We start from the raw sequence: 16,408 nt of genomic DNA, 5'->3' as shown, positions 1-16,408 counted from the left end.
TTGACTTGTGTCTAATCGATGAGCAGGATCGCCTGCTGTCATACTGGAAGACAGACGCACCTTTCATCAACGGACACGACCTTATCACGGCCACTCTCGACGTACAGATTCCACGCTACGTACCTAACACATACACCTACAGAAACTTTAAAAGAATCAGCGTCGAAAAGCTAAGGGACTTTCTTAGCTTTGTGACTGGTCATATCTCACCACGGCATCACTCGACGAAAGCATATTTATACTTAACGCTAACCTAACGAACGTCATTAATCATCTCGCCCCATTGCGGACTGTGACACCAAGTCGACAACGTCACCCGTGGTACCACGGCTCTTCGTGACCTTGTATCCGAGAGGGATAGACTTTACAGGCGTTTCAGGGACTCTAGGCTCGATTCGGATCTCCGCATTTACAGACTAGCTAGAGACAATGCTCACAAAAAAGTCGAGGAAGCCAGGCTGAATTATTATTATTCACGTCTGTCTACCTTGACCGACGTTGCCGAGATCTGGAGAGAGCTGGAGAAACTTGGAATTTCTGTCACTAAGGCCCCATTACCATCCCGATTTACCACAGATGAACTCAACAGACATTTCAGCGCGATCTCCAATGATCCGTTGGCCCCTGCCGTTGAGGATTATCTTCTCACCTTGGAATGTCTTGACCTCCCGGAACACTTCGAGTTCAGCACTATAACGGAATCGGACGTGTTGGCTGCGGTTTCGCACTTTGACACCCAGGGTAGGGGAAGTGACGGCATCCCACAGGTTGTCATTTCAAAAGCATTACCGTTTCTCGCTCCTTTACTAAGTCACATTTTCAACCTGTCTCTGAGCGTACCCTGCTTACCATCTGCCTGGAAATTGTCATTTGTGCGCGCACTCAACAAAATCAGTTCACCAACAGCCCTGACTGACTACCGTCCGATTTCACTTCTCTGCTTTCTCTCCAAGGCCCTGGAGTGGCTGGTGCACAGGCAAGTCTCAGAATACCTTGAATCAAGGCTCCTACTAGATAATCTTCAAACAGGCTTCCGCACTGGTCACAGCACTCAATCTGGCCTAATTAAGCTAACTGATGATGCCAGGGCCGGGATAAACAAAAAGAAAGTAACACTTCTCCTTCTCTTTGACTTTAGCAAGGCGTTTGACACTGTGTGTCACGTCAGGCTCCTGAGAAAGCTATCCACCTTCGGCTTCTCAAAGCAGGTCATCCACTGGTTTGCCTCCTGCCTGACTGGGAGAGAGCAGGCCGTCGTTGGTGACAATAGCGAACGTTCCTCCCCTCGGCGTCTTAACATCAGCGTCCCGCAGGGGTCCGTTCTAGGTCCCTTGCTGTTCGCATTGTACATCAACGACATCGGTTTCTGTCTTGATACCGATGTTTCCCATCTCATCTATGCGGATGACTTGCAAATTTACAGTCAATGCCACCTTGAGGAGCTCGATTCTTTATCAAACAGGATGAGTGCTAATGCCGAGAGGATAATGGGCTGGGCTGCACAGAACAGGCTAAAACTCAATGTTAACAAAACCAAAGCAATTGTCCTGGGCTCCCCCTACTACATAAATGCACTACCTTCAATAGCTAACACCTGCTTTGAATCTTTGAATCTTCTGTGCGTAATCTGGGATTGGTGCTTGACTCTAAACTCACGTGGAAGGAGCACGTTACACAAGTGTGTAAGCGTGCTCACTCGCTAATGTACAGGCTTTACTTTTTCAGAAAAAGCACCAATCTCAGATTGCGCAAGCACTTAGTGCAAGTCCTCCTGTTTCCCCTTATAGACTACTGTTCTCTTATATATTGTGACCTGGCGCAGGAACTCGACTTAAAACTACAGATGCTCGTGAACAAGGGGATTCGGTACATCTATGGTGTAAGGAGAGATGAGCACATCTCCCCATGCAGGCGGAACCTGCAGTGGCTTACCACTGCCGGACGCAGGAAGTATTTCACTGCTTGTTTCTTACGAAAAATGTTTAACACTGCCGTACCATCATACGTACTGGCCTACTTCGACTTTCGCGTAGTACTCCGGCCTGTTAAGGGGGAAGTGACACCTCTGGATATCCCTACTTTCGCGACGGAGACGCTGAGGAACTCGTTTCATATCAGCGCCTCATACCTATGGAACAACCTGCCATCACACCTCCGTAACACTACATCCATCGCAGTATTCAAGAAACTAGCTAAAGATTACTTTTTCGAACTCGAAAACGCATAAACACATAAACATCCTGTACACAGTCACGCACACGCACACACTTGCTCACTCTCGCTTAACCCATCTTCACCTCAGCATATTTTCACACTACACACCTACTAAAACAGATACCTCAAACTTATTATTTTTGTACTTTTACTACTCTGCTGTACATATTGAATCGTACAACATAATGTACGCAAATAAAAATTACTTAATCTAATCTAATCTGTAACCGTATTCTCTGTTCATTCGACGCGTCCAGGATGGTCACAGTATAGTAGTTGATGAGTGGTTGTATCAGTGTCTCAACTAGCCTTCTGCGGAGAGTCTCAGTTGTGCAGCCCCTGATAAACCGCAGACTATACAGGGCTTTGTTGACTTTTTTGCAAAATAGGTACTCTGGGATCCCAGGTTTTCCTAGACCGATAGTATCAGAAGAAAAAAGCTTTTTAATTTAAAATCCATTGCGTACATATAAGGCGACGCCACCTCCGTTTACATTTCTGCCCTGCCTGATGATGGAATATCCCCCGATGCTAACCAAGCTGTCATCCACAATCGGACCCAGCCATGTCTCTGTAAAGTCGAAGATGTCATACGAGGGATGCTCTGTTAGAAAATTACGGACGATCCCAATGCGAGCTCTGAGCAAGTTCACATTGAGAAAGCCCGCCCTCGAGCTACTCCTAGCACCCGGCGCATTGTCAAGGGTCCTCGCGAGTCATATGGAGGACGCAGATGATGATGATGACGATGATGACGTCTGTATGGATGTTAATGCAGATGATACAGTCGTCAATGATGGTGACGATGCCGGCAAAGCTGCAGCCGATTTATTTGCCAGGTCCGACTCAGGTCCGTTACTTGAAGTAGTGTCAGAGTTTATGTCCTTTTCAGTGACAGTCATGCGTGTGTTCTGTCGTCGAGGTTGTTTCGAACCGGCCTGACACGCAGTGAGAATGGCCTGCAAATGGGCAGCAGATGCAAACACGTGCCCGCACTCGCTCCCCCCCCCCCTGCGCCTAGCTTTTGAAGTCCAGTCCCTGTGCAATAGGCCTCAAGAGAGAGAGAGAGAGAGAGAGAGAGAGAGAGAGAGAGAGAGAGAGAGAGAGAGAGAGAGAGAGAGAGAGAGAGAGAGATTCAATTATATATATGGGACGTTCCACGTCAAACGTAACAAAGCTTTGCCCAAAATTCCTTTTGATCTAAAAATTTTTAAAAATATGGAAAATTTAGCATTTTTTATGTACTTTCAATTAGTGAGGGGCGTTTTTTAAAATTTTGTTCCCAGACGGAGCTACGCGTTCCCTAACCTTAAAAAATTACTACTTTACGAAATGATCAAGCTGTCAGAAATCACAGGGGCTCAGAAAAATTTTAAGCAACGACTATTTTCTTGTATTTTGAGCTGCTGAACAAGAATCCGACGGTATCTTTTACCGATACCTCAAGCGTTCGCCCCTAACCTCAAAAAACACCCCCCAAAATTGTTTTTTCACGCAGTTGAGAGGTTTATCCTGTTATCGACGGAAGGAAAATTATTGGTAGAGAGTATTTTTATGTATTTTGTGCTGCTGAACACGAAACCGCTTAAATCGCTTAAATCGCTTAAAATTTTTTAAATTAATATTTAGTATAAATACCTATAACTTTACCGTGCTAGAACCTAAATTATCCCTGCTAGCACATTGTGGCACTCGGTGCCATGTTTCGTGAATTTGTTCACTGTCCTTAGGATTCCAAGTAATCGAATGGTTCTTTTAGGCTCAAATTCAAGAAGGATACTTTGTACACCTGTAGTGTACACAAAACATTGCAGCGAGTGCCAGAATAAGCCAGCAGGGATAATTAAGGGCGTAGCGCGGTAAAGTTAAAGGTATTCATACTTTAATACTATTATTTCTAAATATTTATGGCTCTGTAATGGCCGTGTAAAAAACAGCCAATTAACTCCCGCTTTATAGCCATTTTCTAAAATTTGATCATGTCTTAAATAGTACATTACGATACGTGTGACTTAAATGGTTCTTTTTTACAGAGCGCAGTTAGCATCCGAGCGTAGCGAGGTGATATATTGTCGTTCTATTTAGTTTAAATTAATAATTTTCGGCTAATTCCGATGGTTATTTATTCTGGAAGCTTCTTCCTCTATCACTTAGTATAAGTGCGAGGTGCTCCGTACTGTGCAAATAAATGTCTAGATAACGCATCTGTTGATAGCGATTGCTTTTATATTGGAAACGGGTACTGCTATACAAAATTTCAAAAATTGACATTGCATTTTTGATATATACAAATTTCTTTCCGTAGTTTTGCAGAGGGGTACTACTGTATCGATGTCTACTTTATGAAAAACTTCACTCGGCGTTTTCGTGATGATCATTGGTTCCCGTTTTTTAATTCTAACTAGATTCTGCTCTTGACATATCTGGCATTTGCGGACAAACTCGTGTATGTCTTCCTTCATTCCTTTCCAATAGTATTTTTAGTGGACACGTCTGTAAGTTTCACCCATTCCTCTGTGACCTCCAACTAAACTATTGTGATAGTGTTTTAATATTGCCCGGCGATACTCTGGTGGTAGGGCTTTACACATTCAAAACGTAGCAAAATGTTATCGCTATAGTATTGACGTTATGGAATACTTCTTTAAATCTTTGCACAATGTGTCTGTCAGCTCACCTGTTCTAGCTATCCGGAAAGAACGTAATTTCTTTTCTAAAATGAGTTCCTTTAACGTGTTCAGACACTTGTTTACGTCGCTTGGTTTCACTTCATCTCCAGCCTTGTTAGTTATTACTAGGCTAAATATGTAAAGTTTACGATTGATCTTTATAATTACGTCCCCTACTTCGGCTCCTGCTTTCGTTAGGTCTTCTTGATAGATAGTGGACCATATTATCTTTTAAATAAATTACGCACTTCCTTGTACTCAGCAACTTTAATCGACCTTTTTCGTCAACTAGTTCTTCTATGTGAGGCTGAGGTGCAGTCGCCGGAAGCTGAACATAGTTGGTAACATTTTCAGGTAACGTAGGTAGGAGGACACGTTTATTGTCTACTACTTGCTTAGCTTTTTCTAATGATTTATCTGAGTCGCTTTTATCATTTATACTTAACTCGTCCACCGCGGTGGTTATTTTTTTTCGACTTGATTTTTTCTTTTAGGAATGGGTTGTTGTTTTTCGTCTTCTGTCTTCTCTTTACTATTTCCTTGTTCTATAGTAGATAATTGGTGCCAATTAGCCGTATTCAAGGTCTCATCGTTCCAAACAGTGGAACTTGCTTTCGGAGCTTATTCAGGAGTCTTCGAACGTATTGAACTAGTTTGACTTTCGGTGTACTCTAAAATGCAATATCCCAAAGTGCTGCTGGAAATAGACTTGTCCTGCTTAAATTTAATAAATTTTTTTGGGAGTGCTTTATCTAGCTTCGAAGGTAAGGGTGATAACGACTCAGCTTTCCTAGCGGGAGTCAAACCGGACACATCTTGTATGTCTCACTCCTCATCGTCCGTGTACTCATTTTTTTATTCATGGTATAACGAGGTCTCAGCGCGTTGTTTCATGTAATTGTCCCAACATAGTGATGATTTTTAATTAAGGGTAGTCCTTTGCGGTTCAATTGCATCGCTATGGTGCTAGTGTCTAAATTCACTTGGCCGCCCTCCATGCTCTTGGGTGCTGTTAGTACTGCATTCTCGGAGCCCAGCTTCCTTCCCGATTTCTTTCTCTGTCCGTCTAGAATGCTTGTTTGGTTTTCACCCTGGACCTTGCTAAGATTTGGTTTAACTGAGAAAGTCTTGGTTGGTTTTCGGACTATTGGCAAAACTCTCACCTCCCCTCCTATAACTTTGCTCAGGACAGGCTCATTCTGGTTTTCTGGCTTCTCCAAAGCCCTCTTATCCATCGGATTTTGGGACAACGCGTACGCAGTTGTATTTAATTTTCTTGGTTTGTATCTGAATGTATAGTAATATTCGAATAGACTCGGACTGGTTCGTCGCCCATTATCCTAATGGTATGCCTCACGCAGGACGTACTGGTAGCTGGATACCCATACAAGTAAAACAAATGTGAGTACTTTCTCACTGTTTGCTGTGTGCCTCAGTTGCCTTAATCCATGGTGTGTGTGGTAAGATTTTTGTACTTTTTCACGATAAATTTTACCCTTTCGTTCTGGTCTGTGATAGGCTCACCTTCCAACGGAAACTCTAAGAAGTCGTCGTCTTCACTCAGATCGAAAGGCTCAAGGTATTGTGGAGTGATTTCAATCTCAACTGGATTCACTCTCGTGTTTATTGCCATGGCGTAGCAATATCCATTCTCATTTATAACTGCTGCCTCTCCAAGATACACTTCTTGGACGGTGATGATCCATTGCAAATATGCTTCTCCACGTACAGAGTCTGTCGTAGATGGAATCCTTATTAGTATCTTTGCTTTAGACGGTAATTTGAAGACTGTTTTTTCGTTAGACTTGAAACCCTTATAATTAAAAGATTGTAACGCCCTGTACAAGCTCCGCTAAAAACTATACAGAATAAAAACTAAAATTTATTGAATACATTTTTAGATTTTACGCGAGTATCGCGCTCCCCCATTTTCAACTAGGATAAGCCCGCGCTACAGCTGACAGCGCAACTTCAGCAGCGCCACGAGCCAGCGAGCGGCGGTAGCAGCAGAACCGAAAGAAGAAGAGGGAGAGCGCGCAACACAACATGTATATATGTATATAGAAGCGGCGCAAGAGAAGGAGAAGCGGCGGCGGCGGCGTAGCGCGCGCATATTATAAATTATTTGTATGAATGGGTTTTGTACGTAGGTGTGAATGTCTGTGTGAAAGTGTGAATGTGAAGGCGGCACGATCCCCGCTCGCTCCGAGGCCTATAAAAGGACCCGCACGGCCAGTATGAGCTAACTAGCCAAAGCGCAACTTAAGCGCCAGCGCAACTAAAGCGCCTAGTCGCTGCTCTTGAGCAACTTATGCCTTGAGCAGGTAAAAGACTTAGAATATTTTCGAATATTTGTACACTTATAAAAATTTCGAGTTAGGCACGATATCGCATCATAAAGCGTATCAGTCCTAGACTTAAAAAATTCTAATTCTTGTAAAAATAATTTAGAAAAATTTCGTTACCTAATTTAAACTTGTAAAATTTCGAATACGATCAGATAACGCATATTTAAGCGTATCTGCATAAAATCTCTTCTTGTAACAATGCGATTCAAATCAGATTACAGAACTTAAACTCGTATCTGTTTATTTTTGTTTGTAAAAATGAAAACGAATTTACCCATTTAATTTTTGTAATACTTAGAATATATGCAAGATATACGCAATATTCGATTATTTATTTATTTGAATATATTTATTTTTCTTATAAAGAACAAACATCTCTTTATTGTGATAACACTCCACTACCTGGTATCACGGACCTGAACTATCATAATTGAGAATTATTATAGAAATTTAAAATCTTTCTATTTAATCTGTTGTCAGAATCACGACGCAGATTAGTAAATGTTCGCGACTTTTCAGATAGTAAAATCAATAGATTTTATATTCTTACATAAATTTAATTACTACAGGACCGAGATAAGTCGTGACCGTTTCAAGATCTCTTAGGTGATTCTAACATTTCTGGTTCGATATTTTTATTCTCATAGAGAAACTCGTACTTCATATAGTAAGACGTAGCAGTTTTAATCCGATTTCATCTGGATCTATCTCGTTCATCAGAAATACTTTGTGTACAAATGGAACTATAATGGAACTAAGTATAGACTGGTTCTCAGTTATCAAGACTTCGTCTCCAAACATGATGTTTACTTTTTCGTAATACAGAAATGGATTTCCCAATATTAGATGTTCGGACAACGGAGTCTCATCGGGTAAAATATGGAAAAAGTGTTCTTTTCCCATTATAGATAACTTAACGGAACCTAGTGTAACTATACATTGAGAAGAAATTCCCATGATGTGCATAAAGTCGTTATATTCTATCACAGTTTTTGGTTTTAGTGAACTGTGCTTGCGTTTATCTGAGACCCAACGTCTATTATAAACATGGCCTTGGGTGCTGCTAATTGCTCAACACGTAGTTTTATGGCCGAGATTGTCCGATCTGCGGGCGTGATTTGTATGATTTGTATTGGATATCCTCTTGGGTTGTCGTTCGTGGACTTACTGGACGCTGTTGGTGAACTCATCGCCGCGTTTTTCCGATGAGCTGCCTCCCAGTTTAAATGATTCTTATCTTCGCGGAACGGTGATCGTGATCGGATTCGATCCAATTTGGGATCATGCAACCGGTTATTTGGTCGTGATTCTGGACTGTCCAGGTGTGTGCTTTATTATGCTTATAGGACCCGTGGGTTCGGGTGCATTTGTGTAGCTAAACTGTGAAGGAGCGTTTATCCTTCCATTCTCAATAGTAGTCTTGGGGAAATATGTGTTGTTCGGATCGTATGCATATTTCATCTTGAGTGTTTTCTGTACGCACTCAATAGGCGATGCACGCAATTTTACAGCCCTCATATTCTATCATCAGGTTCAGCCAGTGGCAGTAGCTTGACTCGTGTAAAAAGGTACAGCGTGAATCGTCTTGGGAGTTTTTAAAGCCTCAGTGCCGATGCAAGCGGTTGTAAAATTTTGATGGGAAAGATAATCGTAATCATATCAGCATTCGCAACCCAGGAGTCGATTTCATACGTGTTGGGGTAATATGTGCGCGAGAAGTGCTGACACGCAGGTCAAAGCACTCTCTAGTTTTTGGCGTGAAGTGTTTTGCAACGTGAGAATCGTTGCTATGTTTTAGTCGGTCACGTATACGTCGTCCCTGTGAGTGCACAAATTCAGTCACACGTACATAATACACACACACACACACACACATATATATATATATATATATATATATATATATATATGTGTGTGTGTGTGCGTGTGCGGGTGTGTGTATATATGACCAAGAATATATAAACATGGGACATTGCAGCCACAAGTTGTAATTTTAACTGAACAAATTTTTAGGCATGACCGCGACACGGAAGTGCTTTATAGTTTCGTGTGCGAAAAATGTGTGAGATGCGATATCTCACGCAATTTTCGACCGATTGGGCTGAAATTTTAGAAGTCTCCTTTTGCAAAAGCTAAAAAACTATTTTTTTTATCTAGATCCTCTACGTCGTTTTGAAATGCGGGCACAATTTGTTCGATTTTTAAGCGTTTTTTTAATAAAAATTTTCCTGTGATGCGATTATCTCTGAGAGACTTTAGTCAATCGGGCTCAAATTTTTGTTGGGAACTCGTCTCATAATAGTATGCTGACGGACCTATTTTGGGCCTGATCCCTAACATATATACAAAATGCGGCCACCTTCAAAAATCGCTAAAAACGATTTTTGAGCTGTAACTTTAAATCCAAGCAATCTACAAAAAAAGTTAAACGTAAAAGTTGTAGATCATTGAAAAATACAACTTTTTTCTATTAACATCAAATCATGAAAATACTTATACCTCGAGTTAACAGCCCAAAATCGATTTTTACAGCTAAAAAACCAATTATTTGCCATAAAACATTACGGATTTACGTTTTACATGAAAATGTTAAATGTAAAAGTTGTAGACATGTTTAAAATACAACTTTTTTCTATTGACATCAAATCATGAAAATGCTTATAACTCGAGTTTACAGCCCAAAATCGATTTTTTACAGCTAAAAAACAATTATTTGCCATAAAACATTACGGATTTACGTTTTACATGAAAATGTTATATGTAAAAGTTGTAAACATTTTCAAAATAGAACTTTTTACCGTGGCAAACATTTTTTTTTTTAACACTTTTTGACATACACAAGCCTAAAAGCGATTTTTTGATACATAAATTCAATAATAACTTAGGTGCAACATGCCCCATCCAACCCAATTATTTTCTGCAATTTTCCTATATTATTAAAAGCTGAAAGTTATATTTTGGCCTTTATCTCATACATATATACAAAATTAAACCACTTTTTTAATTAAATTATAAAAAATGCATAATTTAGGAAATACGTAATCGCCGAATACAATCCGTGTAACTTGGCATCATATAACGACGTACGCTATATTAATTAAATCTTTTAAGCTGAATCAGTACAATTCACTTTCAAAATTCAAGTGTATATACTGAACTAGAAAAACCTAAACTCAATAAAGAAAATTGCTTAGATTGAAGAAAAGCTCTAAGTAGCTTACTACATCCCTCTAAACTATGCTAAATACCTAAACAATCAATTTTCTAATATTCTAATTGAAATCCTACAAACGAAATATCATCCTTTTGTTTACTTCCTCTTGAAAACTGCGATACAAAAGTGTTGTATTATTTATCTGAAATTACAATAGAATAATATTAAAATAAGATATATTTTAAGAATATCTACAAACAAAAATAAATAATTTATACAAATAAAAATAAGTTACTAATTTTCCAGTAGTTTTGATGATAGTGTTGATGACCGCCAGAAGAATACCAATCAAAACTTTGACAACAATATTGAAAAAAAAACAGGATAATACTGTATAAGCACCGACAGGCATTACGAACGCGAAGCGCGAGCGTCGGACGGCATGGCGAGGGCGAAGCGTTTTGCGTACCTTGCATCGCGAAGCGATGCAAGACGGCAAGCCAACGCGGCCGTAAGGCCGCGCGTGGCGCGCTAGTTTTAAATTTAAGAATGTATATCTGTAAATTTGTATGCATTTGGACACATCCATACAGAAAATCTGCATAATAACAAACGAGTCAGTAGGGTAATAATGCTAGTTATAAATTAATAAACAATTATTTATCATTTTCTTAGAAAGAATGGCTGGATAAATATGATCAAGCAAAAAAATCAAGAATTTCTCAAGAAAGTTCAATAATTATTAATCAACAACAGCCCATTATATATAAACAGCAGCTTGTTTCTTCTAGTTTAGTATCTTCGGATTCAAATATCGTTTGTAAGTAATTGCACATTATCTAATATTTCAAATATTTAAAACTTATAAATCAAGTTAGTAAAACATCTTTGATTTAATGTTATAAATACTTTCAATTATGGTTTTTTATTTTATGTAATATAGAAATGTATGCACCTTTTAATTCTCTTTAGGCTTTTATCTGTTTTGTAAAGATTTAACATTTTATTTGTTCATATATTTTAATTAATCAAGGAGCGCAACAGCGCCACGATGGCAAGTATGGAGTAGGAAGTTTATACGAAGCCTTAGCATTTCATGTGTTTGTTGGCATTAATTTAAAAGGTATGAAACTTATTTGTCGCGTCAAAAAAGAATTTTCTCAAATCATCATTTATTTAATGTAATAAAGTAGATTGAAATTTGGCCAAGTATTTTTCATTTACGCACTTTTCAGTTCCATAACACGACTTCCGGTTGACAGTGTAGAATAGGCGTAATAATGTATATACTATATTCACTTTAAAGTACTACGATTAAATAAGTATTTATGTTATTATATTGTATATTGTTTATTTCTCTTAATATATATATTTAATTTTTTCATGATCTCGCAATTTTCATTTCCATAACAAGACTTTCGATCGGTAGTGTAATAGGTGTAATATAATACAATATAGTAACATAACAGATACTAAGATTAAATAAGTTAATTCGCAAAATATATACGCATATATTACCTTGTTTTATTGTTTAATTTTCGTCTTAATTTTCAATGACCTCAAACTAAGCTGCATGTATAGGCGCTCTGCAATAGTAAAATAGTACGTCCCGTATGGAAATCTTCAACAGTATTATAACGCAACTCACCCTACGATTGTGATACATTTTAATACATTACTGTAGACTTGTGTACGTTGACATACGTTTTGGGTGGAATTCGGACATGTAATACAGCATTATACGTAATAGTACGCAAACGTACGCAATTGTGCGCAAACGTACGCAAACGTATGCCAATGTACGCCAACGTACGTGACCGTACAAAAATTGCTGGAATATACTCATTTATACGAATATGTACAGCTTTATACATTTTAGAGATAAAACAATTTTTATACGTAAAATTTTACGATTTTAAAAGATACTCGCTTGTGCATAAGAGTACGTAAGCGTACACGAACGTACGTGAACGTACGCAAATGAACGCGAATGTACGCGAACGTACACAATTATACATGTTTGTACACAATTGTACAAAAAAGTACTATTTATTATTTTTCTGATTTTTTATATAGAAGTACAGAAGAAAATTTTTCATGACTCGCGGAAGATATTTTATTCATATTAAATGTTTTATAAAAAATATTCATTTATTTAATATTATATCTTAAGTTAGTTTACATATTTACTAAGCATTGCTTTGTTAAGGGAACTTATAATATTTAAACAAATTTTTGTTTAGATCAAATTATTAAAAAATAAGTATTTTGTAGCTTACAGCCAGTGTTTTGGTGTTATCATGTGAATGGAAAAACCGTATTGGTCCTCATTATGTGAATTTTATAAATTTTATTAATTTAAAACAACTTCGAAAAAATATACTAAAGGTTAAAAATTTGCTGATGATTATCACCTGATAAATAGCTGATTGTCATTAGCATTTTATCTCATACAAACGCATATTTGTAACATCAGCTTAAATAAAAATACTAAGCTGATATCACCTGATAATCATCTGACGTCTTAACATAAATCCCAGCAGATTATCAGCTGATTATTAGCTAATAATCAGTTGATTGTCATCTGTTTTTTTTCAGTAGGGTCATGTCCTAATAAATTACAATTCCCAATTTTTTCATACTTATTATTACATATATTGTTACTTATATTTCTTGTTTTGTCTGAAATAAAATGCTTTTGATAAAGTAATGGTAATTGCTGATATACCATAAGTCTATAAACAATTTTCTGTGCAATACGATTATTGCATTTTTTTTAGGAACAATCTTTTTTTATCTTCAAAATCAAATGTACTATTAGCCAGTTTTTAACTGTATCGTTTAAATGTAATAATAAGTGAATAGTATAATACATGTACTGTTTACCGTATAAATTTTCAATAATATACATTTCCCTACATCCAAGTACGGTCTCGTACGTTTGCATATTTTGCCGTACATGCTGATCTAAATCTTTTTTTGTAAATGTACTCAAAACGTACGCAAACGTACGCGAATTGAAACAGTTACGCACTGAAATGTATTGCAAATGTACGGTTATTATTTCCATTCGGGGTGTGTGTAAACAAAAAAAATCGCTTGCAATTTCAGAATAACATTATCATTAGGGAATGTATAAGCCATGCAGCATCATGGAAAAAGATATGTTAATTTTTCTTATTTATGTATTTATGGTTTTAAAGTAAGCTGCATACAGGCCCACTGCAATGCAGGTTAGAAAATTACACCGTGTATAGTGAAATAAATTAGATTGAAATTTGGTGATCTATTTTCATCGCATTTATTATTTCCATAACGTGACTTCCGGTTGGTAGTGTAATGGGCGCAATAGGTGTAATATGTGTAATAAGTATAATAGGTACTAAGATACTAAGATTAGATACTAAGATTAGATAAGTTAATTTGTAATATATTAACGCATGTGTTACGTTATTTTATTATTTATTTTTGTCTTAATTTTAAATAACCTCAAAATAAGCTGTATGTGTAGACGCTCTGCAATGGTTAGAATATTACATATATGAAAAAAAAAATCGTCTGCAACTTCAGAATAACATTATCATCATCAGGAAATGTAAACTATTCAGCATCACGGAAAAAGATATATTTATTGTTCTTAATTATATATTGATGGTTAGCTATATATATATATAGGATCACTGCAATGCAAGTTAGAAAATTACATTGTGTAATGCACCACTCGCACTTGACAACGAAAGCCGCTTGCAACTTTGAAATAACATGTCATTATCAAGGCATATAAGTAACTTAGAATTCTAACCTCTTCTCTATCGAAATCTAACCTCTTAAAAGTTCAGACATTTATCTAAATTATTGTTTTTTTACTTAAATCAGTACTGCTTCAATAGATATTAAAAAAATCTATCTATAAATAATATTCAAGGATAGCGTCTAAAATGTACATATAGCGTGGCCGATGACCAGATCTAGGTTGTGTGCTCCAGGGTTTATGAGGTGTAAATAATATTCAAGGTTGGTAAATACAAGTTGGTTGTGCAATATATATAGTATTATTTTTTAATATTCTCGAAAAGTTGGGAAATCTCTAAGGAATTGAACTTTTCTTAAAAGGTAAAGGTTTGGCAAGTATAAATTGGTTTTGATTCATTTGTGTATTTCTAATAATATATTATGGGGGGGGGGGGCATTCAGATTTTCAAAAATAACATAAAAATGAACGATTTTTACCTTATTTTGTGGGGGGCCGAGTGGGGGCTGTGGGGGAGTATAGCCAAAATAACTATAACTATATATATATATATATATATATATATATATATATATATATATATATATATAATATATATATATATATATATATATATATATATATATATATATATATAATATATATATATATATATATATATATATATATATATATATATATATATATATATATATATATATATATATATATATATATATATATATATATATATATATATATATATATATATATATATATTATATATATATATATATATATATATATATATATATAGTTATAGTTATTTTGGCTATACTCCCCCACAGCCCCCACTCGGCCCCCCACAAAATAAGGTAAAAATCGTTCATTTTTATGTTATTTTTTATATTATATATATATATATATAATATAAAAAATAACATATATATATATATATATCTTCCTATATTATATAGTCATTTTGGCAAGACTCCCCCCCACCACCCCCCACTACCCCACCACCCCTCCACCACCCCCCCACCTTGGCCCCCCCACCAAAACACGTAAAATTCTTTCATTTTTCTGTTATTTTCGAAAATCTCAAAAACCCCCCCACCACCCCCCCCCCCATCGCCCCCCCCCCGCCTGGCCCCCCCACCACCCCCCACCAAATAACATGACTGCTCTCTGCGTTATCGGGCTTGAGACCGTCATACTTTCACAACGCTATTGCGTAGTAAAATAAGGCCGCATTAACAGTCCAATTAAATACAAATTTATAACATATTATGATTAAATAGATTTAAATTGGATAATATTAAATAGAATTAAGGTTTAGGTTAAGGTAAGAAGTATCAGTTCCAAGAGAACCAGATATTGAAGATCTCTAATTTTATTTAAGTTATAAGATTAAAGTTAATTATTAATAACGTGTAAATAAGTTAGGGAATAATTGAGTTCAAAGAACTCAAAGAACCATCAGAAAGTATAATCATTATAGATGATTCACTGATTGAATAAACAACAAAATGGACAAGATAAGCGAGATCAAAGACCTCGATGAATTTTCAGGTAATATGAGTAGTCAGACAGAACTAGAGAGACAGAATAAAGAGACAGTTTTCCAAATAATTTAATTTTCAGGATCACCTCACGTCTCCCAATGGCGCGCAACTCGAAAAGTCTATCATTTTATAGATGCCTTTTGCGGCACAAAGATTTAAACATTAAGAACATTAAAAAAAAATTAAAATTAATTTAAAAAAAAATATATATATAAATTCAAATGATGAATTTCAAGCGTCAGAAAACTTCAAAAACTAGCTAAAACTATTTTAAATGCCATTAATAGTAGAAGTTCAATGTTAAACAATACTTTTACTTCCAGTAACAGGTTTTCTTATACAATAAGATCGATCATTTTCAACCATCCAGAACATAATTATCAGTTCATGAAAATAAAATTTTGAAGATAAAATCACACAGAAACTACAATAGGGGGTTGGCGAGCGAAGCGAGCAGGGGGGCGGAGCCCCACTAGTATATATATATATATATATATATATATATATATATATTTTTTTTTTATATATATATATATTATATATATATATATAATATAATATATATATATATATATATATATATATATATATTATATATATAATATATATATATATATATATATATATATATATATATATATATATATATATATTATATATATATATATATATATATATATATATATATATATATATATATATATATATAATATATATATATATATATT

General features: G+C 36.1%; 1 protein-coding gene across 4 annotated transcripts in view; it reads left to right on the top strand.

The window, feature by feature from the left end:
• The window catches only part of LOC100116911 (exocyst complex component 8), a 342,632-nt gene that overhangs the window by 145,879 nt on the left and 180,345 nt on the right, over positions 1-16,408 (top strand). For all 4 annotated transcript variants that reach the window (XM_031921075.2, XM_031921081.2, XM_032601342.1 and 1 more), the window contains exon 5: positions 11,061-11,205. In XM_031921075.2, the coding sequence (XP_031776935.1) occupies positions 11,061-11,205 (145 nt within the window). The remainder of the gene's footprint in view (positions 1-11,060; positions 11,206-16,408) is intronic.

Source organism: Nasonia vitripennis (assembly GCF_009193385.2).
Source record: "Nasonia vitripennis strain AsymCx chromosome 1 unlocalized genomic scaffold, Nvit_psr_1.1 chr1_random0005, whole genome shotgun sequence".
Classification (NCBI taxonomy): Eukaryota; Metazoa; Arthropoda; class Insecta; order Hymenoptera; family Pteromalidae; genus Nasonia; species Nasonia vitripennis.
Note: the sequence above shows the minus strand (reverse complement) of the source record. Positions and strands in the feature narration are given on the sequence as shown.